Raw genomic sequence first — 25,287 nt, 5'->3', positions numbered from 1 at the left:
CACCAACGACGTAAGCATTCATTCTCTCAGAGTTGTGGAGGTGAGAATTCTGGAATCTGTTTCCCGGGGCCAACTACAAAGTGCCAGATGGGCCACACTAACTCGGGAGGGGTAGGGGACAATCCATTCCCTTGCCATTCCAGCTTCCTTGCATTCCTAGGCCCCTTCCTCTGTCTTCAAAGCCAGGAGCATAGCACCTTCCTTCAGTGTCCACGTGGCCTCCTTCTCTGTGGTAAACTCTCCCTCTGCCTCCACCTTATAAAGACACCTGTGATTCCATCCGGGGCCCGTCCAGATAACCCAGGATAATCTCCCCATCTCAAGATTCTTACCTTAATCTCATATGCAAGTTCCTTTTGCCATATGATTAGTATCTACAGGTTCCAGGAATTGAGACACATGTATCTCTGCGGGCCGTGATTCAGCCTAAAACACCTCACTTCCAATCCATTAACAAGTCTTGTGAATTCCACTTTCACGACATATTTTAAATGTGAACACTTACCTCCGCGTTCACTCTCATCACTCCTGAGCCAGCGTCCTCCCCTCCCCCGTGGATGCTTTCAACACCCCCCTCGTGGAGCAGTCCCGCTTCACTCCTGCCTACCATAGACAAAGCAACTAGAGTGACCTCTAACACAACCTACTTGCGTAATCACATCCCTGCCCACCTCTCCCGTCTCCCGCTACCCTCCAGCCACAAAGATCTGCTTTCTGTGGTTCATACACAGCAGGCTCTTTCCTGCTTCCAAATCTTTGCTCATGCTATTCCCTGGAACACTATTCCCAGGACCCTTTGCATGTCAGCTCCATCTCATCCCCAGGCCTCAGTGCAAATGAAGCCATCCTTCCCCATGACCACCCCCACTCGCCTCCCCAATTCCTTTATATCACATCAGCCTTTTGATGTCCTTTATAATTCTTAACTGCAATCTGTAATTATCTTATTCACTTATTTACTTCTTGTCTGTTCCCCAGTGGAGGCACAGAAGCATCAGGGGAGCTCCGGTCTTCCCAGGGACCCAGGCTGATATAGCAGCCATGCCAGAGGGGAAGAGCGAGCCCTGGGGGGGGGGGGGGTTCTCACACCAGCAATTAAATACATTGTCTACAAGTGATGCACATAGCTTCCTGTTACCACTCACTGGCCAGAAAAAAATATGGAAACATTCAACCACAAGGGGCCAAGAAGTACAATCTTACTGAGTGACCAGAGGAAGAAAAGCTGACATATGCGGCAAATAGTTCTAATTACCACCACAGGGCCTTTTATGACATGACCCCAAATAATGTTTCCAAAGGCTTCTCCCTACACTCCTCCACCATGGCCCCTGCTAGCCTCCTGCCATATTGAACTGCCCGTTGCCTCCTCCCACCATGGCTTGTCACACCTCCAATTCACACCTACTGGGTCATGTACTTGGGATGCTCTTCAAAAATAACCACTATTCTGACCATGGATTAGTTTTGCCTGTTCTTGAACTTCACATAAATGGAACCATACAGTATGTATTCTTGTGCCCGCTTTCTGTGTTCAACGCAGTGTTTTGTGAGATTCATCTGGGTTGTTGTTTTTATTGTTTTGTGACTGTGTGGAAGCCTCCTGTATGACTATAGCATACTATACCATAATTTATGTACTCATTTTCCTATTTATAGCCCTCTGGGTTATTTTCAGTTTGGGGCTTTTATGAATAAAGGTGTTACAAACATTCTTTTGGTAGGTATATACGCCCATTTGTCTTGACTATAAAGAGTACATCTGCTGAGTCATTACGCAGATGTATGCTTAGCATTCATCAAAACTGCCAGTTTTCCAAAGTAGTTGTACCATTTGACAGTCCCACCAGCAGCATATAAGAGTTCTAGTTGTTCCACAGCCTTCCCAAAATGTGGTGCTGTCAGGCTTTTTAATTTTGGCCATTCTGGTGGGTGCACAGGTGTATTTCATTGTGGTTTGGATTTGCATTTCCATGGTAAGTAGCACATGCTCATATGCTTATTGGATAGCATGCATTTTTCCTTTCAACAAAGTCTTATTGTGTGTGTAAGTTGCTGTGGCAATGGGGAATAAACAACATCCAAGCTCTATAAGATGCTAAATCTTGTTTGTGGAACTCGAACGCTTTTGCTTTGGGAAGGATTTTCTTTAACATACTGAAAATCTAAATAAATACACAGGCAAACCATCACTGCTCTGTGGAAAATCCCAAATAAGGAAATGTAACTGATCAGAAGCCAAAGAAGGGGAAGACACAGTTAATAAACACTCATTCACTCTGCAACTCTGCAATTAAAAACACACGTCATATACAGGTACTGCCAGACACTGAGATTAGCAGAGAACAAGCTAGATACAGTGCCCTGGCCTAACGGAGTTTGCATTTCAGCCTCTTGTGACAAGATAGCATCTCACACTGTTGGTGACTGTTCTCTGTCTCCCACCCCTTCTAGACTGAGAACTGCATGAAGAGCATGGTCCAGGTCTTGTTCATCACTGAGTCCCGTTTCATATACGGAGCACCTGGGGCATGCGCAGTTGATGAAGGATGTGTGTGCTGAATCCTAAGCCCGAACCAATCTGTCGACTTTATAGATGAAAAATAGGAGATAGAAACTTAAGAATACAGATACTGTACCCAATTTAAAAAGTAGCAGCATTAAAATGCCAACCCAATATCTCGTCCCAGTTTCAGGACCTTTCCACTCATGTGCTGCCTCAGGCTGTAATAAATTCCAGAATGTGCTTTATAAAAAAAAAGCCCACGTACTGTCTTGTCCCACTTCCTACATGCCAAATAAAGTGGCCGATTAAAGTCTGAGCTCTCATTTTCGGGTGGGATCTCACCCACTATGGATTTTCACAGAATCTCAAATGGTATTTTTAAAAAACTTCTAAACATTCTACAAATTGTTATGCTGAAACCTTAACTGCTATTGAGGAATGCCTCAGTAGGAAAATACCATGAGTCTCAACCCAGGACTATTTTGTTCCCTGAAGATCATCTCCTCACTGGCAGGTCGGCCATGTCAGCGGAGTCCACTCAGATGTCTTGGTCCCCACCACCTGAAGGCCTCTTTTCTTGCATACCATTCCCTGAGAGCTGGCTGGCCCGGAGACTTGACAACCTGGTACCGACTCCTCCCTCAAACCCGCTCCCATTCCTCCGGCTTATCTCTGCTGTCAGAGAAGAACGCAGCCTCAGGCTTGTACATTCCGCTTCCAGCACTTAGGGGAAGAACCCTCAGCAGAGCTGTCTGGTGTTGGGAAAGCCGGGCAAGGGCAGCTGGCTGAAGGGTCACCGGCCGCCGCCCAGGCCAGCCCCCCTTGGCCCATCCCAGGCTGCCGCAACTGTGAACAGAACTGGACAGGACCCCTGGGGAAGCACCAATTCTGGATCTCAGGGGCAACCTATATTAGGGGTTTTATTTCTGGAGTTCTAGGGGTAAGAGGGGGAGAGCCTGAGTCAGAACCCCCAGAAACTCTGCCAAGCGACCTGATGCTCAGCAGGTGTGTTCACTTAGCCATACTGATGGGGAAAGACCCACAGTGCTAATACCAGGGCAGGTGAGACCTGGTCCACTATGCAAATGAGCCCAGAGCCCAGAATAGAATAATAAGAACTAGGCCACCCTTGCTTCTCCCTGGATTACTGGGATTCACCTCTGTGACCTCAGACAAGCCAATTTCCCTCTCTAGGGCCCAGGTTTCTCCCTCGAAAGTGGACAGGGAAGAGTGGAACCAGACAAGTTGTAAAGGCACTTCTAAGGCCAAGAATCCACAAGTCTGATTTTGATCTAAGTCCAGAAAACAAGTGTGGCCAAGTGTATAATTAATTGCTGGCTCTTTTTTTTTTTTTTTCCTGCAGGCTTTGGTTTTACTGACACTCTGACCTTGAGATCTACCTCCAGGAGATCTTCCCCGCCCCGCCCTGCCAAATCCATGAGAGTGTTGGGAATCTGGGTTGGAAATTTCTTTGTGACTCAATTCTCTCCTTCCATTTCTACCCCCACCCCAATCCCCCAGACCCCTTGTCCACCCTCACCTGGGCTCTTTTGATGCTGGGATGCTGGGGTGCTGGGGGAGCCTGGGAATTCAATGTTTACTGTTTTGAGTCCTGCCCCATCCCCTCCTGGGCACTGCAGAGGACACTGTGACTTGCCAAGTACTCTTCCCACTCATTTGTGGAACGTTTCTCCCGAGTGCCAGGTTCAGCCCTGGGCACCAGGGCTACTGAGAACAACGTGGCTCAGGTCTCAGGAAGTTTAATGCATATATTAAGACGACGACTTGCCAATCCACCTGATGGCGGTTAGCCTGGTTCACCTGGGAGAGAACACCAAGGGAGGGCCTACCTGGGCAAAATCCTGAAGGCCGCTATTGCTGACGCCCTAGATGCCCACTCGTATCAGAGTTGCTCAATCCATGCTCAGGATAAGCCAGGAGTGTCAGGGAGTTAAAGCCACAGGAAGAACCCTTGAGCCAACAAGCAGCAGAAGCTGGTGGGTAAATAGCCCCAATTCCTCACCACTTCATCCTGAGGTCTGCTTTACACAGTCTCTCAGGGGGGCCCAGTGGGATTGACTGACCTGCTCACTAACACAGCCACAGGGCCTTCCCTTCCCTGTCTCACTTCCTACTCCCTCTCCATGCTCCTCGGGGTCACCTCCCAAATAAACTCCCTGCACCCAAGTCCTTACCTCAGGGTCAACTAGTTTCTTTCTTTTTTTTTTTTTTTTTTTGAAGATTTTATTTATTTGAGAGAGAGAGAGAGAGCAGAGAGGGAGAGGGAGAAGCAGACTCCCCACGGAGCAGGGAGCCCCTACATGGGGCTCGGTCCCAGGACCCTGAGATCATGACATGAGCTGAAGGCAGACACTTAACAGACTGAGCCACCCAGGCGCCCCTCAAGGGCAACTCTTAAGGTACGGAAGAGTAAGTTTAAACGGAGAGTCAGGTGGTCAGGGCGGAGAGCATCTTGGCAGAGGGAGCCACCTGGGTAAAGGACATGGTGCGGCACTTGGCACGGCAAACTTGCTGGCCCCAGGACTTCGTCGCATCCTTGTCCAGAAGGGACAAACACTTCAGTCATGTTTTTCCTGACCTCGCAGAGGTGCTGGAAGAGAAGGAGTTGAAGAAGATGGCCAGCGGCTTCCTGAGAGGAACCCAGTGGCCCTGCCCAGGGGTCTGCCTCCGTCCTGGGCCCTCAGGGGTGCAAGAAGTTGGCTCTGTTTCTTCTGAAAATGAGCTGCTCAACTATGAAAAGAAATTTCCCAACTGTCCCGGCTTCTGGCATGATTTGGGTCAATCTAAATATTTGGAAAGTGTTCTGCTGTGCTTATAGGGAGTATTACATGGTCAAAGGCTGAGGCCTATGGAAGGCAACAGAAAGCAGTGGTTAAGCCAGACAGACTAGCTAGTTGTGTGCTCCCGAACCAAGGCAGCCCCTGCAAACCTCAGTTTCCTTATCTGTACCATGGGAATAATAGTACCTGATGGGGAGTCAATGAGATAATGCATATGGCGTTAGGCTCTGACTATAGTAGATGCCCGATTTTAAAAAAGTGGTAGTGCTGACAAGCTGAGTGTACCCACTGGGGGCAAAGCCAGCCAGCCACCTGGGCAAGACCAGCAAGCAAACTCTGCCATGAAGCGTCTACCACCAGCCTCCCCAGCTCAAAAGCCCAACTGGGCAGCCCACCCAGGGTGTGCCTGCTTGGCTTGGCTATGACAAGAGCAACCAGATGGTCAAGCTCAGCCATCAGGTCATCCTGTCCAGGCCAGGCCTTTGCCACCATTGGTGAGCCAGCCAACAAGCAGTGGGGACAAGACGTTGGCTCAAAAGGCCTGGGGCTCTGGGCAAGCGCAGGGAAATGACCTCAGTGGGGTTCCTCAGCCCCCCTTGCCCCACTGGTGTGCGGAGGAGCACCCAACATTGCTTCCTGGGATCCTCTTTTATAGGCTTCCATGGGGGGGCCAACTCCCTTCCTCTTCAGGGTCTCTGTTTCAATAGATTTGACGCCTCTCATCTGAGAGCCCTTCCTGAACTTCCCAAATCCCTGCTGGCCTGTAGGGTAGACCGGGCCAGGTTAACTCTGAGAGAAGGCTGACAGGGAGGGGCTCTGAGGCCTGGGCCCTGGGCTTTCTGGTCGGTGACTGCATTGCCCCAGACAGGGTTGTATAGAACAGACCTCTCCCCACCCCCGCCTAGGGCAGATGAAGGAAGGCTTCTGAGCAGCAAGAACCAGGCTGGCACTTACGCTGATATTTTGAGGCTTGGGGTAGAGAAGGCCTCAAAGGAGATCCCAGGGACTTGCAATTATCCAATTAACACAACATGCCAGTTTCGGAGGTGGCCTGGAGTTCCTCAGGGCTGCTCAGATAAGGACTGACAGGAGGAAAGATCCACGAAGTTCTGGTCCTCGTCTGTGCACACAATGCTGGGGATGATTAACCCCTGGCCTGGGGGCGGTGGCGCGAAGGGACTGGGGGTGGGGGATGCAGATCAAAGGCTCTCAGACAAAATGACCAGTCTTGGAACTCTGGGAGAGGGGGGCTGTCTGCTCTAAACAAAGCATATTTAACATCACCACAGCTTCGGGGAGTCCTGGGGCTCTTGGTAGCCAGCATCAAGCGCCCCAGCCATGGGGCAGAATGTTCTTTCTGCATTTCCGCCGTCTTTATTTATCTTCACAAGATAAACAGAGAGACACATACCCACGCTGTCACCGAACTGGGTCCCAGAGAAACCAATCTAACCATTCCTGGGAACGCCTGTATCTGGTTGCTTTGCAGGATTTCTCTGCCCATGGTTCTTGGTCCCACGGCTTCGAAGAATGGAGAGGTAGACCAGATGCAGAGTGGTGGGCAGCAAAGCAGAGCTTATTGAGCGATAGTCTAAGGCTCCCAGAGAGGGAGGGGGCCCGAGTGGGTTGCCCTCGGAGTTTCTAAGTTGAGCGGTTTTCATGAGCAACTATCTTAAGCAATCAGGGTGCGCTGAGTCATGCCAGTCAGGGCTTTGGTCACGTACCTGTCTACCTACGAGGTTCATGTCTCTGTGCTGATGGTCTTCTTTTGCTGACATCTGGGGGCTTAGGTCTTAACTGCCTCTTGCCCGTGACAGGGACAAATGCCTTGTGCTTAACTGTCTTATTTTAGGACGGAAGCCGTTTCTGCAAAGGCAGCAAAACGGGATGTTAGTGCTGTTTTATCTTAGCTGCCCTGACTCCGTATTTTCTTGTTGCGAACCCTAGCCCCGACTCCCTATCTGTCCAACTAACTCCTGACAGTTTGAGCCTGCCCCTGCCCCCAGAATCTTCTGAGAACCCACTCTCCCATCACTTTTTCCTCTAAAGCTCTGCAAGCCTTCCTCTGGACCGGGGTGCCTTCCTCCCTTGGGAAAGGGGGCTTGCTCCTCACACCAGCTCATCATGCAGCCTTCAACCAGCCCAGGAAGTGGGGACCACCAGCAGGAGGATCAGATTCCTCTGCCTCACTGTACCCATTAGCCCTCAGTACTCTCCTTGACCAGAGAGAGCTGACTCCCTCCCTTTGTCAGGCCCTGGAAAGGCAGAGGTAAAGATGAGGGAGGGCAGGAAGGAGGTGCCAGGCCCAGAAAGGGGCAGGCCCAGGCCTAGCGCAGGGGAGGAGGGAAACAGGCAGTGGGAGTGCTGGCTAAGGACCACAAAGTCTTGGTGGGGAAGGAAGGACTGCAGGGACTGGAGTATCTCAGGCGCTCTCCGTGGGTGGGGCTGGGAGCAGGGGTACCTGGGAAACAGGCTCCCTCTGGAATTCACAGTTGAGCCGCTGTCTAAGTCACGGACCTCGGGAATCTATAAGATAGAGGACTGCAAACGGGCCTCCAGGGGTGCCACACTCCAAAAGGACAGCTTAGGGTGAGTATGACATACTGCCAGACGCGTGGGCTCCTGGCCTCGGTTTCCAGGATCCTTGTCATTGCCTTGACCGCCAACTAGAAAGAGAGAAGCCCTTCCCCTGGGTGGTTGCTCAGAAACCTGGTGGTCAGCAAGAGACAGTGGGGTAGAGGAATACACACCTGCAGAGATGGGACCACATGAAGCCGTTTGTGATCTACCCCTACCTGATCTCCCAGCTGCCCTACGCAATTCTGGGGACTCTAGAAACTCCACACCTAGGAGCCTTCAGCCACCCCTCCAGGGCAAGGCTGACCTCAGGGCCCTGGCTTTCGCTGGAACCGGCGTGAAGACCAGGAAACGCTCGGATCCAGGTTCCCAAGCCTCACAGCTTTCTGGGGGCTCTTTTCTTCCCAAAAGGCAACCCTGAGGGCCCTCTCAAGAAAGAGCCCTCTCAAGAGGAAGTTCTGCCCTCAGAACTCATTTTAAAATATGACCTGCCAACCAGGTCAAACGCAAATCGGACTCACCTGCGGCTGGGCAGTTGTAAGGGGGGGGGAAATGGAGGTAACTCAGTTTTGTTGGACTTGACAAAATCTCCCGGAAGTCCCATGTTTCTATTCCAGCAGAGCTTCTCCTGACTGGGGTCATTCACCGGCTCATTATTAATAGACGTTTCTGGAGCCGCATCTGTGCACCTGGGGAAAGTTTACAGCAATAAAGGGCACAGTCTCTTCCCTCCGGAAGCTCGTGCAATGGGGACAAGGGAGGAGGTGACTTGGAAGTTCAGGCGGGAGCGGACAGGTGAGGGAAGCCTTCTGCAAGAAGTCACCTGTGGATACTAATCCGCTTGTGAATTCGAGGGAAGGGCATCGCTTGGGAGCAAGAAGGAAAGGAGGGGCCACAGGAACGTCCCCCCGCTCCCCCCCCCCCCCCCCCCCCCCCCCCCCGGAAACATCCAGGGCCTGTGCTTCTCCTCAGAGTAGAGGAGCACATTTGCCCCTTCGTGCGGGGTTTCTGCGGATTTAAGGGGCTGTCGTGCTGTTGTCTCCGCAGCCACGCACCATGTGGTGGGCCCTGCTGCCGCTCCCGCTGCTGCTGCCCACGGCGCTGCGCCCCAGCTGGGCAGGGCCACCCCAGGAGAGGGGCCCTCTTTTCCGGCTCACTCGGCGGGACCCCCGGGAGAGCGGGACCAGCAACGCCACGGTGTCGCCGTGCGAGGGGCTGCCCGCCGCGGGAGCCTCGACCTGGACCCTCGCGAACCGCAGCCTGGAGCGCCTGCCCAGCTGCCTGCAGCCCGCACTGCGCAGCCTAGACGTCAGCCACAACCTGCTGCGCGCCCTGAGCGCCGCCGAGCTCGGGCCCCTGGCGCGGCTGCAGGTGCTGACGCTGCGCCACAACCGCATCGCCGCGCTGCACTGGGGCCCGGGCGGGCCGGCGGCGCTGCACACGCTGGACCTCAGCTACAACCGGCTGGCCGCGCTGCCGCCGTGCGCCCCGCCCGCGCTGCCCGGCCTCCGCTCGCTGGCGCTCGCCGGGAACCCGCTGCGGGCGCTGCAGCCCCGGGCCTTCGCCTGCCTCCCCGCGCTGCGCCTCCTCAACCTCTCCGGCACGGCGCTGGGCCGCGAGCCCGGGGCGGGCATCGCCGACGCGGCCTTCGCGGGAGCGGGCGGCGCGCTCGAGGTCCTGGACCTCAGCGGCACGTTCCTGGAGCGCGGTGAGTCCGGGCGGCGCCGGGAGTTCGGGGTGGGGGTGGCCGGGCTGGGCAGGCGCTCCCGGGGCGGGGCCGCGAACTTCCTCCGGAGGGGGCAGAGGGAGGGCGACCAGGGCGCCTGGCTCGAGGTGCGGCTCAAAAATAGCCCCTCCTCCATTTTCAGAGCCCAGCGGGCCCGGGTCAACTCCTGGAGGCCCAAGAGGTGGGGACTGTTATTATGGATCCCCGCTTTACTTAGGAGGGAACCAGGGCGCGGACAGGTGAATGACTAGCCCGCGGTCTCCCAGCTCAGTAAGTGGTGGCTCCAAATCTAAGCCCAGGCCTTCGGGGGCGCAGAGCCCAACCTTCGCCCCTCTGTTGGCCTGCTACCCAGCAGAGCTGGCAAATGCTTGTAGAATGGCGAAGTGGGGGCATCGCTTTGGGGCCGATGAATGAATGAATTTAGCACCAAACACGCCGTTAACCTGAAGCAGCAGATGCCTCCTGAGGATGAATTCATTGATTTTTCTACTTGGTTTGGCTCAAATTGTCCCTGTGAACGTTGGATCTTCAAACAAGACACATGTACTTGGCATGTTTTGACCGATTCACAAGGTTGGTTTTGTTAAAAAAAAAAAAAAACACGCAAAACACTATATATGCCTATAATCCCCTGTTCCACCGCAGACAGAAAAAAAGAGCGAGAATGGAAAACAGGGAAAGTGGCACATTCTCCATTTGTTAGGAGAGCCACGGAATTCGGTTTCCGGGCCTCATCCAGCCTTGCCCTTCCGCTCCTTCCTTACCTCTCTCAAAGATGTCCCCACTTCTGGTAGCCATCAGAGTGAAGTCTGGGGTATTTCCCTGTGGAGTTTAACAAGAAGGTGGGCAACAGCGGTCTTGGAGCCAGTGTCCTGGGTTCAAGGCCTCGCTCCATCCCTCCCCAGCTCTGTGGCCCCGGGCCTGTCCTTCTCTCTGACTTCGGCTGCCCTGGGGCTGGAAGGAAGGAAAGAAGAAAAGACTGGTTGTCTCTGAAGGCTCTTCCAGCTGAGACGGTCTATGCTTCTGAGACTCCCACAGCTGCTAACTGCCCATGTTCAGCAACGGCCTTTTGACTCACCTTGTCCCTCTCATTCTTTCCTCAATGCTGTGCTGGCCCCGCTGGCTTGTGCCTTCCTGGGTAGTGGGCAGTTTCCCCTCTGTATTTCAGTGCAGTCAGGGTGGATCAGAGACCTGCCGAAGCTCACATCTCTCTACCTGAGGAAGATGCCCAGGCTGAGAATTCTGGAGGGGGACATTTTCAAGATGACCCCCAACCTGCAGCAGCTGGATTGTCAAGACTCCTCAGCACTTACTTCTGTCCACACACACATCTTCCAAGACACTCCTCGCCTACAGGTCCTTCTCTTCCAGAAGTAAGTGTTTCTAGGATGCACGTGAATCACATAACTGATTTCTGCCCATTACACTAAGTTGAACACGTGCAACCATTTTATAGCACTAACCAGACCTTCATTCCTCTCCCTCCGCTCCTTCCCATCCTCGCTGGACTTCTGTTCTTCCTCATCCTTTGGGTGATATCTTGGTCAGGTACCAGATAGTCCATCGGCCTAATAACCATGCAACTCAGTCTTGTCCAGAGTAGTAGTAAAACTCCAAACTCTCATGCATGTAAAGTTTCCTTTAAGCCCAGGCTGAGAAACTTGCAGTGGGAAGAGGGGATGAGGAGTCAGGTTCTTCTCTATTTCTGGATCCACCCACTTCCCCCCCTACCCCAGGGATTTCTGCAGTTCAGCCCTTCCGAGGTTTGAATGGGTCTAGGGAGGAGACGTGAGAGGGTAGAAGGGTACTACTTGCAGTTGGAGCCCAGGGTCAGTCCTTCTGGGCCTGGTCGGCCGAAGTGTCACTGTATTCAGCCTCCTCATCAAGAGCAGCTCCTGTCCTGACTTCCGCAGGAAGGGCACCATCCCTGTGAAGATGACCCCGGGCCACCTCCTTTCCTGGGGGCCCTCATCTGGGACCCGGGAAGCACCTTTGCCCCATCATCACTTTTAAAGTAGCCACTTCTCTCTTTCCTCTGCTAGCTCCAGCCACAACCAGAGTGTTCACTTTGGGGTTTGTCATGGGAGAAAAGGAAACAGAACACGCAGAGCACTTAGCTCAGCGCCTGGCACATGTGGTGTGCTGTACCATTCGTGAAGATGATATGGTGGCTGTGAAGAAGGTGACATCGTGTTGGTAATGATGGTGAATTGGTGACAGTGATGGTAATCGTGATGGTGATGGTGGTGGTGGTGATGTTGCCGAGAGGGATATCCTCTCTGGCTCAGACTCCTCTTCTGAGCTTCAGACTTGTATGTAAGGTAGCAGATGTGGAGTCCCCCTGCCCCCGGCTCAAATCCTGACTCCATTCCCAGTCACACACCCCGTCTCTGTGGAGCCCAGGTTAAGAACACTTGCGATCCAGTCACCACATTCAGCCAAGAGGTCTGTCTCAATCATAATCTGACTGAGTCTCCTGCCAAATGAAAACCTTGCAGTGCTTCCCGTGGCCTGAAGGAGAAGGTTAAATTCCTTCTGGCTCAATCCTAGTTCCCCCTTCTCCCCCAGCTGTACCACCTGTGTCCCAGCTGGCGGAGGGGGGGAAGGGGACCAGCCACTTGCTTTCTTGGTGCTCTCAAGCGTCTCCATCTGCCCTGCTGGACCCTCTCTCCCCCTTCGCAGCCTGGCCTACTCACGGCTCTCCTCGGCTCACCCACAGCCTCCCCCTGGGGGGCCGTGCTAAATCCCGAGTCACGTTTGGCTGCCCTGGCATGGCCAGCACGCTCCAGTGAGGGGGTGGCCAACTTCCTTGCTGCTCTGCCAACCAGTGGGCCCGAAAGCCCTCCGCAGCCCCCTCTGACATGCAGGAGGGAGGGGCAGTAGTTCAGCAAAGAAGTGAAAAGAGGGGGCACCCGGGTGGCTCAGTCGGTTCAGCGTCGGCCTTCAGCTCAGGTCATGATCCCGGGGTCCTGGGGTCGGGCTCCCTGCTCAGCGGGGAGCCTGCTTCTTCCTCTCCCTCTGCCTGCCCCTCTACTTGTGCTCTCCCTCTAGCTCTCTGTCAAATAAATAAATAAAAATCTTCAAAAATAAAAAAAAAAGTGAAAAGAGGTTATTTAGGAGAGCAAGTGAACCTTCTTTCACACTAGGGCTCTGTAAGTTCAGATGCAGAGACACGCAGCACACACCAGGATGTGAGCCAGGCCCTCCCGTACGTACCTCCCGTGTAGGTGGTGATTCGACTTGATTTTATCACACGCAAGTTACATCGGTGACAGAAAGGGCCACTGGATAAAGAAAGGACTCATTTTCCTTATCTGTAAAATGAGCAAAGTATTCTTCTGTCACTGAATTGTTATAATGATGTCAGTGAGCTAATGAATGTAAAGCCCCGAGTAATGTTAACTGCTCAAAAAGACGACAGTCCTTTTTCCTCCCCGCCCCCCTTCAGGCAAAAAGAAAAATACTTCCTTGGCATGCTGAAGTGCTAAATTCTCCTTCTAAGATTCCTACTCTAGCTCTGTGAAATCTGCTGAAAACAAGCATGCATATATGTATATACTCATATTGTGCATTAAGCTTCCAGATAAATAGCACACACATATATCTGGTGTCCCAGAGGGGACAACTGTCCGGTCCCCACCACCCCAGAGTGTTAGAGCAGGTCTGGGGAGTGGGTCCGTCTTCACCTAGGACGTGAGCATCTCCCACAGAGCAGCTGGGAAAGGCAGATGGTTCCCAGGCCGGTGGAGGAAAGCCAGCCTTTGGTCAGAAGAAACCTGAAGGTAAAGTGCAGCAACTGTTGCCCAAGATGAAGTATAACTGAGTATGTGTAAGAAGGCCAGGGGACTCAAGGAGTTGAGAAAGTTGAGGCCAAATGCTCTGTAAGACTCTAGGGAAGAAAGAGCCGAGTATTGGGAAGGGACCTGCCATTGCTGGGTGTGCTAGACCCTTTGCAAAATGGCCCCACGTGATTCCTCCCATCCTCGTAGACACGCCCCTTTGCAATGTGACTTTGCAGCTCCTCCCACCAAGAGTCTATTCTCCAACTCTTGAGGCTGGACTTGGCCTTGGGACATTAGCAAAAGGGACGTAAGTAGAAACTTGAAAGCAGTTGAGGATTGGAGCTTTCCCTTCCTGGCTAGTGGGGAGCCCCCCCCAACTCCACCACCATGTGTACTAGCCTGGGCTAGCCTCCTGAACGATGAGGAGTATATGGAGGGAGGCCCCAGCAAACCTAGCTGGGGTCTAGAGTCTCCATATATGTGAGGTCATCCTAGATCTTCCAGCCCCAGCTGAGCTGGCCCAGACCACAAGAACCACAGTCTCATGAGAAAAAACAAATATTTGTTGTTTTAAGCTACTAAGTTTTGGGGAAATTTCTACCTGGCAAGAGCTTAACTGATACGCTCCAGCGAGGCATCTTCCAAAGGACTGGTGTTGAGTGCCATCAACGACAGTTCAACTGCGATAGTACATACTCAAGAATGTTCTCATTAGTAAAGAGCTTCTGCCATTTCTTGTGACTGGCCTATAATAACAATATCTTACTTTTGTGTAGAGACTTACACTTTTAAACAGTTTCATTATCACAGACTCTTTTTGATATAACAAATGGGCAGGGGAGTACTGTCTCCATTTGATATGTGGGGTGATAGTGACTGAGTTGGGTTGGTATCTCCACTTTACAGATGACAAAAAAAAAAAAAAATGAAGTCTGAGGTCATTAAAGAGTTTTGTCCAAAGTAGTGTCATCTAACCCCTAACAGAATGGTTTTGCAAGTGACACCACCATGGCTCTCTGGGAATAGTTTAGACTTGGTTTTTAAAGCCTGACTTGATTTTTTTGTGTTTCAGCTGCAACTTGAGTTCCTTTGCTCCTTGGAGCCTGCATTCCTCCCAGGTCCTGTCCATCAACCTCTTTGGCAACCCTCTCATCTGCAGCTGTGAATTGTCCTGGCTCCTCAGGGATGCAAAGAGGACTGTCCTAAGCAGGTAACACATTTACAAAGCCCATGACTAAGAGGTGAGCGGAAATTCTCACAGCTTATGGCTTGCTCTTCTTGGGCAGGTTGGCAGTGTTGGGCAGGGTGGCCATCCCCCATGTAGTCACACTCAGGGTCCCCCAGTGATCAAGACTCTTCATTCCAGCCAGCCAGAGTGACAAGAGAGGATGGAGGAACAGACGTGACGATATTAATAGGCCAAGCCAAGAGGTGGGGCTCCTCACTTCCCCTCGCATCTCATTGGCCAAACGTCAGTCGCAGGCCACACCTACTACAAGGGAGGCTGGGAAATGTAGTCTAGTTTTGTGCCCAGTAGGGGGAAAAATGGGCTAAGTGAACAGCTAGATTATCTCCGCCAAGACAGCCTTAACTTTGTTCCATTTTACGGACAAGTGGGTGGGGGCCCAAAGAGAGGAGGTGCTTGCTTAGGTTCATGCAGCTGTTGGGTGGAGGAGGCAGGATCCCACTTCCAAAGTGGTGGAGGTGGCTCTTAAACACTGGGCCCCACTAGTGAGTCCCCAAGATGCAGCCTGGTCCCCTGCATCATTCAGTCCAAGGCCGATTACTTACAGAGCTCCTGTGGGACAGGGGAAAAAGAAGTCCTTCAAAGACTTCCCATTGGCTATTGGCTAGAAGAGCTGTTTTTGCAGTGGGGAGCCATGCCCAGGCTGGCCACCAGGAGAGAATGGGGGCTGGCTGGGGACACCTCTGGTCATGAGTACCCTCAAGCCAGCTCCACTAGCCCCTCTAGCTCACTTTAGGAGACACCTCCCCCCATCCTGTGCGATTTTTTTTCATGTCCCACCCAAACCCAGCTGTGAAGTGGGAATCAGTCTGCCCCCATCCCCTTCATGTTACCTCCAAAGATAAGGACCCAGGCCCTTTGCAGTGAAGGGTCTTACCACAGTATTAGTGAAGAGGTTGAGAGTGCAGCCTCTTCGCACCACTTACTACTTTTGATTTTGGCTGCGTCACTGAACCTCTCTGTGCCTCTACTTCCTCATCTGTAAAATGGGGATAATAGTGGCTACCTCATAAGGTTATACAGATTAAATTAGTTGGTACAGTAAAGTGCTAACAGTAGTCACTAGCATATGGCAAGGACTCAGAAAATGTTAGCTAGTGTGAGTATTATTACTAGTACTCAGCCAGGAAGCAGATAGGTGACAACAAAATGGCAGACTACACTTGGAGAATCGAAACCACCATTCAGAGTGCCTGCCCTCGGTTTAGGTTCTGCCACTTGCTATCTCGGGCAGTTAGTTCCTCTTGCTGAGCTTCTGTTTCTTTTTCTGCCCAGTGGGAATGATAAGGGAAACCTCCTCCATAGGTTGCCCTTGAGGGTCAGGGAAGTGAAGGTCGGAGAGTGTGCAGCAGGTGGTACCTAGCAGACATGTTGACGGGGTTTGATGAGAGGGATTGTCTGCAGAGGACTCAAACACCTTCTAACTGGTTGGCCTCCCCTTTAGGGCAGTGGACACTGTGTGTGTACCAGCTTCAGGGTCCCGAGACACCTTCTCGGCCCCTCTTTCGCTGACCCAGCTGCCCACTGTGTGCCATCTGGACCAAAGCACCACCCTCCTCGATTCCAGCTCGCCCCACTCTGTTCCCTTCGCCCACGCACCGTCTACACAGGGTCTCACCACCCCACCGAGCACAGCCCCCTCCACTCGACCCGTGGAAGCTGGGCAGAGCGTCACCAAGCCCCCCTCCCTCCCCGCGGATTCCGCCACACAAACTGCATGGTCACACAGTGCCATCAAGGTGGGGACCGCCCCCTCCCCGGCCATCTCCACAGCGGATTCCAGCAACTCCGGCGCTCTGCGCAGGGCAGCAAGCACAGCTGGGACAGAGCCCCAAGAAGAACACGCTGCCATGCTGGGCCATACGCCTCACGTCCCAGCTGCCTCCACCGCCTTGGCCAGCAAACACCCTGGGCTCTTCCCTACCCCCTGGAGCCCAGTGCGGACGCCCCAGCCTGACTGCACAACACAGGCCACCCCGCAGGCGCCCCTCCCGAGTCCTTCCGAGGGCGCGATTCCAATCTTGCTGTTGGACGACTCCAGTGAGGAGGAGGAGGAGGGTCAGAAGGAGGAGGTGGGCGCGCCTCCCCAGGATGTCCCCTGTGATTACCACCCCTGCAAGCACCTCCAGACCCCGTGCGCGGAGCTGCAGAGGCGCTCGCGGTGCCGGTGCCCCGGCCTCAGCGGGGAAGACACCCTCCCGGACCCCCCCAGGCTGCAGGCGGTGACCGAGACCACCGACACGTCGGCCCTGGTCCGCTGGTGCGCCCCCAACTCGGTGGTGCGCGGCTACCAGATGCGCTACTCTCCCGAGGGCCGGCCGGGGAACCAGTCGGTGACGGTGGTGGCGGACATCTACGCCACCGCCCGGCAGCACCCCCTGTACGGGCTCTCGCCGGGCACCACGTACAGCGTGTGCGTCCTGGCCGCCAACCGGGCGGGCCTGAGCCAGCCGCCGGCCTCGGGCTGGACGCGGGCGTGCGCCGCCTTCACCACCAAGCCCAGCTTCGTGCTCATCTTCGCGGGGCTGTGCGCCGCCTGCGGCCTGCTGCTCGTCACCACCCTGCTGCTCGCCGCGTGTCTGTGCAGGCGGGGCCGTCCGCCACGCCCCCAGCGCCACGACACGCACCTGGTGGCCTACAAAAACCCAGCCTTCGACTACCCGCTGAAGCTCCAGACGCTCAGTTAGCTCAATGCCCCCTCCTCCACTCGAACTCGAGCTGAGGAACCGGCCGCCTGTGTGCTGAAAAGAAGATACAGAGGGTCAAAGGTGACCCCGTTAGCTCAGAATGCCTCTAATTTCCTGTGAAGCCAGCACTCTGCCATGCAGTTTCTCAATCTGAGGAACCACTGCCTTCCCCGCCTTCTACTTCTCTGTTCCCAGAAACGTTAGGGTTCACACCAGACCACCCCCCTCGCCGCACGGCATCCTTGTGTGTTATTTGGGTTTTTCAGCAGTCAATGCCCCTTGGCGTCCAGTCGAATAGATTGGGTGTGAAAGTAGGAAGAGAGAAAACAGTTCACACAGTTCAGTCTCTTTTGCCATATTGGAAGTGACATCCTCAAGTCATTTCAGGGAAGTTCCCTTGTGCTCAAGCTCTGGCTAAGGCACCTGGTATTCAAGGAAGCAACTCCAGTGGGTTCTTAATCTGAGAACCGTGGGTAGGGGAGGACTACCGGTTATATTTCCTGAGGCCGTCTGGGTTTATTGCGTTTATTGGCAAAAACAAATGTGCTTCAAGCTTTGTAGTTAAAATTGCAATCTTCTGGGAACACCTGTGAAACACAAGGGTAAGCTGTCCTTTTTAAAGTCATTATTTACTGCACTTCTCCATAGTCTAAGTGGTCAAAGAAACTATGAACTTTTCTTAAGAAAGCATAATAAGGTCACTTTCAGGACTTGGTCTTTTAAGAGAGAAGAGATGAACAAAAGAGAACCTCAAGGCTCTAGCTAGAGGCCAAAGCATTTTGCTCCCCGTTGCATCAAACAATGCCTTCATGACTTGTATCTGAGTGTGGGCAACACCTTCTGACACCCCTTTTCACTTGTATACCAACTTTAAAAAAATGATTTTATAAAATTACAATGTGGGTCATATTTCTAGATTTTAATTTTCTACATTAGTATTTATTTCACTTTTCTGTGACTACTGTTAACAATTACCACAAACTGGATGGCTTAAAACAACAGAAATTTATTCTTACAGTTCAGGCCAGAAAACCACAACCAAGGTATCAGTGGAGTGGTCTCTTCTGGAGACTCTGAGAATTGTTCCATGCCTGTTCTGGTCGCTGGCAGTCCTGGGTGCTCCTTGGCTTGCAGATAAATCCAATCGATGCCTCCGTTGTCTTATGGCATTCTCTGTGTCCAAATTTCCCTCTTTAAAAAAAATGTTTCTCCCCCATCTTTACGGAGATATAATTGACATATAACTTTGTGTAAGTTTACGATATACAACCTAATGATCTGATACACATATATATCAGGAAATGAAGGTAGTTACCTTCACCTCACATGGTGTGTGGTTAAGAACTTCTAAGACCTACTTTCTAAGCAACTTTCAAGTATACATTAACTATAATCATCGTGCTGTCTTCTGGGGATCATTAGATCTCTAGAACTTACTCATAACTGGAAGTTTGTACCCTTTGACCACATTCATCCACTGTCCCCCACCCTTATGAACCACCAATTTACTGGTATTTCTAGGAGTTGGGTGTTTTTTGTTTTTAGATTCTACATGTAAGTGGAATCATACAGAATTTGTCCTTCTCTGCCTTATCTCACTTGGTATAATGCCCTCAAGTTCTATCCATATTGTTGCAAATGGCAGGATTTCCATTTTTATGGTTGAATATTACTGTCTATATATTTATACGTTTTATCAACTCATCCATTGACACCTGGGTTGTTTCCATGTCTTGGCTATTGTAAATAATGCTGCAGTGAACCTAGGGGGCAGATCTCTTCTTCAAGATGATTTCATTTCCTTCTAGTATATACCCAGAAGTCAAACTTCCCTCTTAAGGACACTAGGCATTAGATTAAGGCCCATGTAAATCCAGTAGGACTTCATCCTAATATGATTACATCTGCAACGATCCCATTTCTAAGTAGGTCACATTCACAGGTACCACGGCTCAGAACTTGAACATTATCTTTTCGGGAGACCCAATTCAACCCCAAACAGCATTTATTTCTGTAAAAAAAAAAAAAAAAAATCAAGGAGCGCCTGGGTGGCTCAGTCAGTTAAGTGTCTGCCTTGGGCTCAGGCCTTGTATCAGGGTCCTGGCATCCAGCCCCAGGTCAGGTTCCCTGCTCAGTGGGGAGACTGCTTCTCCCTCTCCCTCTGCCCCTCCCCGCCCCCAGGTTCATGTTCTCTTTAATAAATAAAACCTTCAAAAAAAAAAAAATCAAGTTTGGGCACCTGGGTGGCTCAGTCGGTTAAGCATCTGCCTTCAGCTCAGGTCATGATCCCAGGGTCCTGGTATGGAGCCCCGGGTCGGGCCCCCTGCTCAGTGAGGAGTCTGCTTCTGCCACTCGCCCCTGCTTGTGTTCCCTCTCCCTCTCTCAAATAAATAAATAAGATCTTTAAAAAGAACAAAAACAAAACCCAAAAGTCAAGTTTGATTCCCACGTATCATTTCCAAAACCATGCTGCAGAAACTCAGTATATCCAAGTTTGACCTCAATAGGTGTTTGAAGTTTTGAAAAGGCTTCCCAAAATTCTAAGGTGGATCCCAAGTTTCATCAGATATGTAACCAAGAGAACTGGACTAAGCAATCTTTTAAGATATCTACCAGCTCCTGATTAAAAATTGGAAAGCAAAAGCCAAAAATGTGACTAGTTTGGACTACAGACACCTAATCATCTCAATGCCCTTTTTAGCTTACTATCAGGATTGAATCCGTTATATGGAGGCACCAAAATGAATTTGTCGTGCTTGGCTCTGTGTGAATATACAAACATGCCTAATACAATTCCAGTGTTTTGTAAACTAGCAGAATTCATGTTGTGTAACAGTCCAATATCCAAAACCCTCAAGAAACTGGCACCATTTTTCTTAGCGTTGAGGTTTATTAACCAGAGCCAGATTAAGACCGTCATACTAAAGAGACTATGGGCCCAAGACATAATTCCAAATAGCATCAACACTGAACCAGGAAATAAACGAAGTGCAAAACCCTCATTTCTCCCATAATTACTTTATGTCGAGTTCTCTCACTTTGTGCTCCCACTTTGCTAGTGCCAAGATGTGTCCACTGTGCCTCTTGGGTGGGAATTCCACCTCTAGCCTCACCGCCTCCCAAGCTAGGAGACTACACAGGGGGCTCCAGAAGGGGAGAACGGCCAGCCACAGGCCATCCTCCCCTTCCCTCCCACCACCCTCCACCGGATTCAGTGACACGGTCCCCTGCTGCAGGCTTCAGTGCATTTCAAGCCAACGGCAACTCGGCTGCTAACCTGGGAACAAGGCAGCCAGGACCGAAGGCACCAGAGGGGCACGCTGATCCCAGGAGGCCACCGCCAACAGGCATGAATTTTGCTTATAACTTCCCATCTTAATTTAACACAGCTCGACAAGCTCTGTTGGGATAAGCTCACCGCACAATTCCACAGGACACTTGGGACGGTGGGCAGCAACAGGCCTCCGCCAGTGAGAGGAAGCAACCAGCAACAGCCACCGTGTTCCCTCTTCCCTCTCTCCGCGCCTCCCACTCTTCCAAACGTGACAGTGTAGTGAGCGAAAGGGCTTTAAGTCAGGTGCTCACAAACAAATTACTGTTACAACGTAAGTGCAAGTGATGCATCTGAATGGACTTCAGGAATCAGAAAACTTCAACAGTGAGGATCATAGCGTGTAAAACAGAACACCACCACTGAAGGCACTTTCCCAGCTCTTTTATTCCTTTAATATCTTAACAAAAGATACCCCAAAATTTAAAAAACCTTTGAAAAATATACAGTTTCATATTATTTACATAACATGTGAGTACAGGTTCCAACATCATACAAACATTGCTACGTTAGAAACAGCGGAAGGCATGTTATAACTCACTGCCTCCTGGATGGTGTAGGCTAATGGACATGCTTTCATATTTCAACCACCTTTGTCACTTGCTATCCTGATACATAGACTATTAGGCACCTGAGAGGTTGGAAGACTACTGAACTTGAACTTCAGTACCTTCTGTTGTGACCTTATTTGTTATTTTCAAAACTTACTGCATTTTAAATATCTTTACAAGTTTACTTCATCCACAACTAAGCTACCTTTATTGTCATTATCCTAAATGATCAAATATTAACCACACGAACTATTATGTGTACACAGTTCTAAAAATCAAACATAAGACTGTGTAGCCAAGTTGTGTCGGATAGATACTTAAACCCAGTAAATTCCCTAGTGCTTTGTAAGCCATCTAAATTCTGTTAAACAGAGGTGGCAACTCTTCAGTTTCCATGCTCTAGACTAGGTTTCTTAAAAATGCGTTAAAAAGTGACTGACGATAATTGGAATAATTGGTACCTTATAAATTAATCAAGAAACCTAAGATAAAAAATTCTAAATTAGTTTTATTTGTATTTAAAAATACATAGGAAATTCTGCATATGCCCACGATCAAGCTTATTTTCAAAGCACATTACTTAAATTTTGATGACATGGTTTGTTCTGACAAGTCCTTTTTCAAGCTGAACCCCGAACTACGGAAGCTCCTGTAGCTTTCCCCTCGCCCTGCCACCGACGACGTATACCGCTTCCTCACTAATGATGATGGATGGCTTTCATCTGCCTTTTATCACCTGAACAGTTTTTCGACCGTAATGATAGTAACTGTAAGCTGACGCAGCTGTGGTGAAAGCTGTGAAACACCTTTTTTGGAAGAAAGAAAGAAAGTTTAGTTGTCAAGTCTAAGACACAGTAACCATGAGAATCACAAAGAATACATTTAATAGAGTTATTTAAAAAGCAAAAAGGCCATGCGTGGGATTCTTTTTTAGCTCCAGGAATCTAAAGTTGCTGCTTTTAAGATAATCTCAAACAGAATCTAGTTAACGAGCCCGAAAAAAACAATACTGGCCACTGTCACCTCTACCCAGCCGTTATTCTAGGTGTCTGTCTTATGCCACCATGTTCTTTTCACAGCAACCTTCTCTTACAGAGCAGCAGATGAAGCCCCGGGGAACTTTGCTCAGGGCCACAGAACCGCGTCTGAGCCTCGTCCAGAGCCCCTGTGCTCTTTCCACTGCTCCCTGCTGCCAAGGGTATTGGGCTTTTATTTCCTGCAGAATTATCTGAGTCAAAATAAAATCCAGCTTTTGTTTGTTTGTTTGTTTTTAATGATTTTTCCTTAAGTTAACTGCCAGATTCACCAGATTCTCTTTGAAGTTCCATGAGTGATGTGCATGGCTTGCTGAGTGCTCGTGGCCTAGCGGGTTACTTTTTAGTGCACCCGTGCGTGTCTGCTTCCACCAGCTGAGCGGGAGATCAAGGAAACTCTGATCCCAAAGCTGTCTGTGCCAGTTTGATCATCTAAATTCACACCTAAACCAATGCAACATACATGCAGGAAGAGCTGCTATATTTGAGAACTAAATGGGTACTTTGGAAATACTTTATAACAAGGTGAGTTGCTAAAAACTGTCAAAGGAGGCAATATGACTGTTGAAAGGTTGGAGAAAAATGGTAAAAATCTAGAAAGTTTCTATACTTAGATTGCTTTGTAAATGTTCCTATATCACTTTAAAGAAACAGAAAATAAAAACGTGAGAGAGAGGTTGTACTATGGATGTAGTTAGTCAAGAAAGAGAAAACTCCCACAGACCGATACTCAAAAAAAAAGGCATCGGTCCTCTATCAAAAGATGTAGGATGAATCAGAAAAAATGTACATACATATTTTAGAAAATAAAACGTTTAGCGTGTGTACCATCTTTAGCTCAACTGACTCTGGCTCAGACTGCATCAAGCAAGACTTTAATTAGAGTTAAAGTGTACTAAAACATAAAATACAGTGCTTCAAGTTCAGTGTGGCACATGTGGACTCTGACAGATTGTATTTGACACATTTTCATGGTGATACATTTCAAAGCTATTAAGTAAGGATAATAAGATAAAAATCAAACTCTTTTCTCCAAGTTTCCATCCCACTATGCCCCTGTGCCACTAGGCTGGATGCACTTTCCCCTACCCACTCTCCTATACCTGACCTTGTTCAGAGTCCGTCCTTCACCCCCAGTGACCTCCCCCAGTCTCTCCCTGTGTAAACCCACTAGGCCTCTTGCTCAAGTGCCACTTCCTTCCTGAGGCTTTCCCTCTTCTCCCTACCTGGAATCAAGTATCCTTCCCTCCTCCAAAACCCCAATACTTTATCTATACCTCTCATCCCTTTTAACTTGCACAAAAACTCCTGTAATTTCTATGTCCCACGCATGATAGTAAACTTCAGAATAGTATGTCATAAAATATAGCCCCCAACTTTACTCGGTTGGTGCTCCATAAACATGGTAAGAACCAAGTAATTCTAAGACTGTCACAATAAGCCATGTTGTTGACATTCTCAGAGAGTAATTCTACACTTAGCTTACCACAGTATCTGAAGATAAATGCTGTCAGCATAATTGAAAACCGGAGCTGCCAAAGAAGCTGCCACCAAGATTAACTGGACTGCTGTGTTTACCTAAAAAAAAAAAAAAAAGTCATGAATGAACAGTGCCAAGGAGACCCTGCTTCAAGCTCAAGAGACAAAGGCACAGCCCATCATGCTGTAACATGATGTACCCTTGGCGTGCTTGGTGTTGTAATATCCTTGCCAAAGAAGCTGGCATTCACTAACTGGCTCATCTGTCTGCACAGGTGCCCTGTCCAGTGAGGATAAGGGCATCTGTCAGAAAATACTACAACCTTGAATTTCCACAGCAATTTAATAATGTTGAAACGTTCTTGGCCTTTTTTCCGTTGTCTGTTAAAATAGCCCTGTGGATATGGAAATAATAAAGCTACCACTTCACCGGTGAAAATGTAATGAGCTAAGTGACTTGCCTGCAGTCATAGCAGGTTACAGGACCGAACCCAGAACCTAGACTCCCCAGCACTTCATCCAGTGCTCTCCTTCATTTGCCCAAATGTTAAACCCTAGGTCAGAAAATTGAAATGCATTCATCTCCATGACAAGAGGCTCTGGAGGAAGTCAGTATGTTCCCCTACCCTACAAAACAGCATGGAGGGGAGAAGGATGAAAACAGAACCAAAAACGCGCTGGAGACTGCCTACTCATCCTGAGTAGCATGCTGGGGAAGAGGGTGTGAAGGATGAAGCCGTGGGAAATGTGCACAGAAGCATCTCTGTTCTACCGTCCATTCTGCAACCAACAGACAAGGATTCCACTTCATCTTAAAAAATTAAGTAATAAAGTTGTCTGGAGAACTTCTTGCACCTCTCTGGGTCCCTTTCTAAGCAGTGCTACACTCTAACTGCTATACCTGATACAAACGTAAGTCACTTGAATCTAAAAAAAACAAAAAAACAAAACCCCGTAAGTGTAGGTAAAAGTCCACCCCAGGAGTCTGAGATATGACAGTAACAACCCCTCTGTCCCAAAGATGATCTGTGTCCCTAACCTGTTAAACTTCTGTCACAGGGACAGGACAAAAGGATGATTAGAACGAACTTATCAAGGCTACTAGGAAAACAAAAACGCCTCGAGAGGAATTAATGGTGTGTTCTCTGTATGCAAAGACTGGCACAGTTCCTGTGCTGAAAGGGGCTCGGGAAAACAGGACGAATAACTAAGAGTAGCAGCTGTTTATGAGTAAGTACAACTTTTTCCTATCCTTTCCATGTAACAGTCAATGGTGAAAACGAAGGGCCCGATTTTACGGTGTTTTCACCACAGAAAGGAGGGTAATGAAACTACAAAGGAACCTCCATAATTTCTCTATAGCTCAAGCAAGATACGATTACATTTCCACCCCCTCCCCGCCTTCCCCAAACGGTGACCCTAATACCTCATCTGGGGACTCAAATGCTCAGACCACCAATGCAAAACACAACGCATACACTGAAGACCCAAAAAGCTCGAAGGACAAGGTGGGCGGAGCAAGATGGCGGAGGAGTAGGAGACCTAGATTTCGTCTGGTCTCAGGAAT

At 50.1% G+C, this 25,287-nt stretch overlaps 2 protein-coding genes across 6 annotated transcripts in view; one reads left to right on the top strand and one right to left on the bottom strand.

The window, feature by feature from the left end:
- Positions 1-7,703: 7,703 nt before the first annotated feature.
- On the top strand, positions 7,704-18,474 carry LRRN4 (leucine rich repeat neuronal 4). Of its 2 annotated transcripts, XM_073878362.1 has the most exons (6): positions 7,704-7,896; positions 8,932-9,592; positions 10,148-10,183; positions 10,779-10,983; positions 14,465-14,602; positions 16,083-18,474. In XM_073878362.1, exons 2-6 carry the CDS (start codon positions 8,941-8,943, stop codon positions 17,323-17,325), a joined length of 2,274 nt encoding a protein of 757 aa, XP_073734463.1. In that variant the 5' UTR covers positions 7,704-7,896; positions 8,932-8,940; the 3' UTR covers positions 17,326-18,474. The 2 variants fall into 2 exon arrangements, with proteins under 2 accessions (XP_073734463.1, XP_025731502.1); XM_025875717.2 differs by lacking the exon at positions 10,148-10,183.
- A 2,550-nt stretch (positions 18,475-21,024) lies between these two features.
- Positions 21,025-25,287, bottom strand: part of CRLS1 (cardiolipin synthase 1) — a 34,673-nt gene continuing 30,410 nt past the window's right edge. For all 4 annotated transcript variants that reach the window (XM_025876034.2, XM_073878363.1, XM_025876035.2 and 1 more), the window contains exons 6-7: positions 23,728-23,819; positions 21,025-22,013 (exon numbers count right to left, since the gene is read on the bottom strand). In XM_025876034.2, coding sequence (XP_025731819.1) covers positions 21,926-22,013; positions 23,728-23,819 — 180 coding nt within the window. In that variant the 3' untranslated portion in view covers positions 21,025-21,925. The remainder of the gene's footprint in view (positions 22,014-23,727; positions 23,820-25,287) is intronic.

Source organism: Callorhinus ursinus, unplaced genomic scaffold, assembly GCF_003265705.2.
Source record: "Callorhinus ursinus isolate GAN/ISIS: 27379988/994484 unplaced genomic scaffold, GSC_fseal_2.0 scaffold29, whole genome shotgun sequence".
Classification (NCBI taxonomy): Eukaryota; Metazoa; Chordata; class Mammalia; order Carnivora; family Otariidae; genus Callorhinus; species Callorhinus ursinus.
Note: the sequence above shows the minus strand (reverse complement) of the source record. Positions and strands in the feature narration are given on the sequence as shown.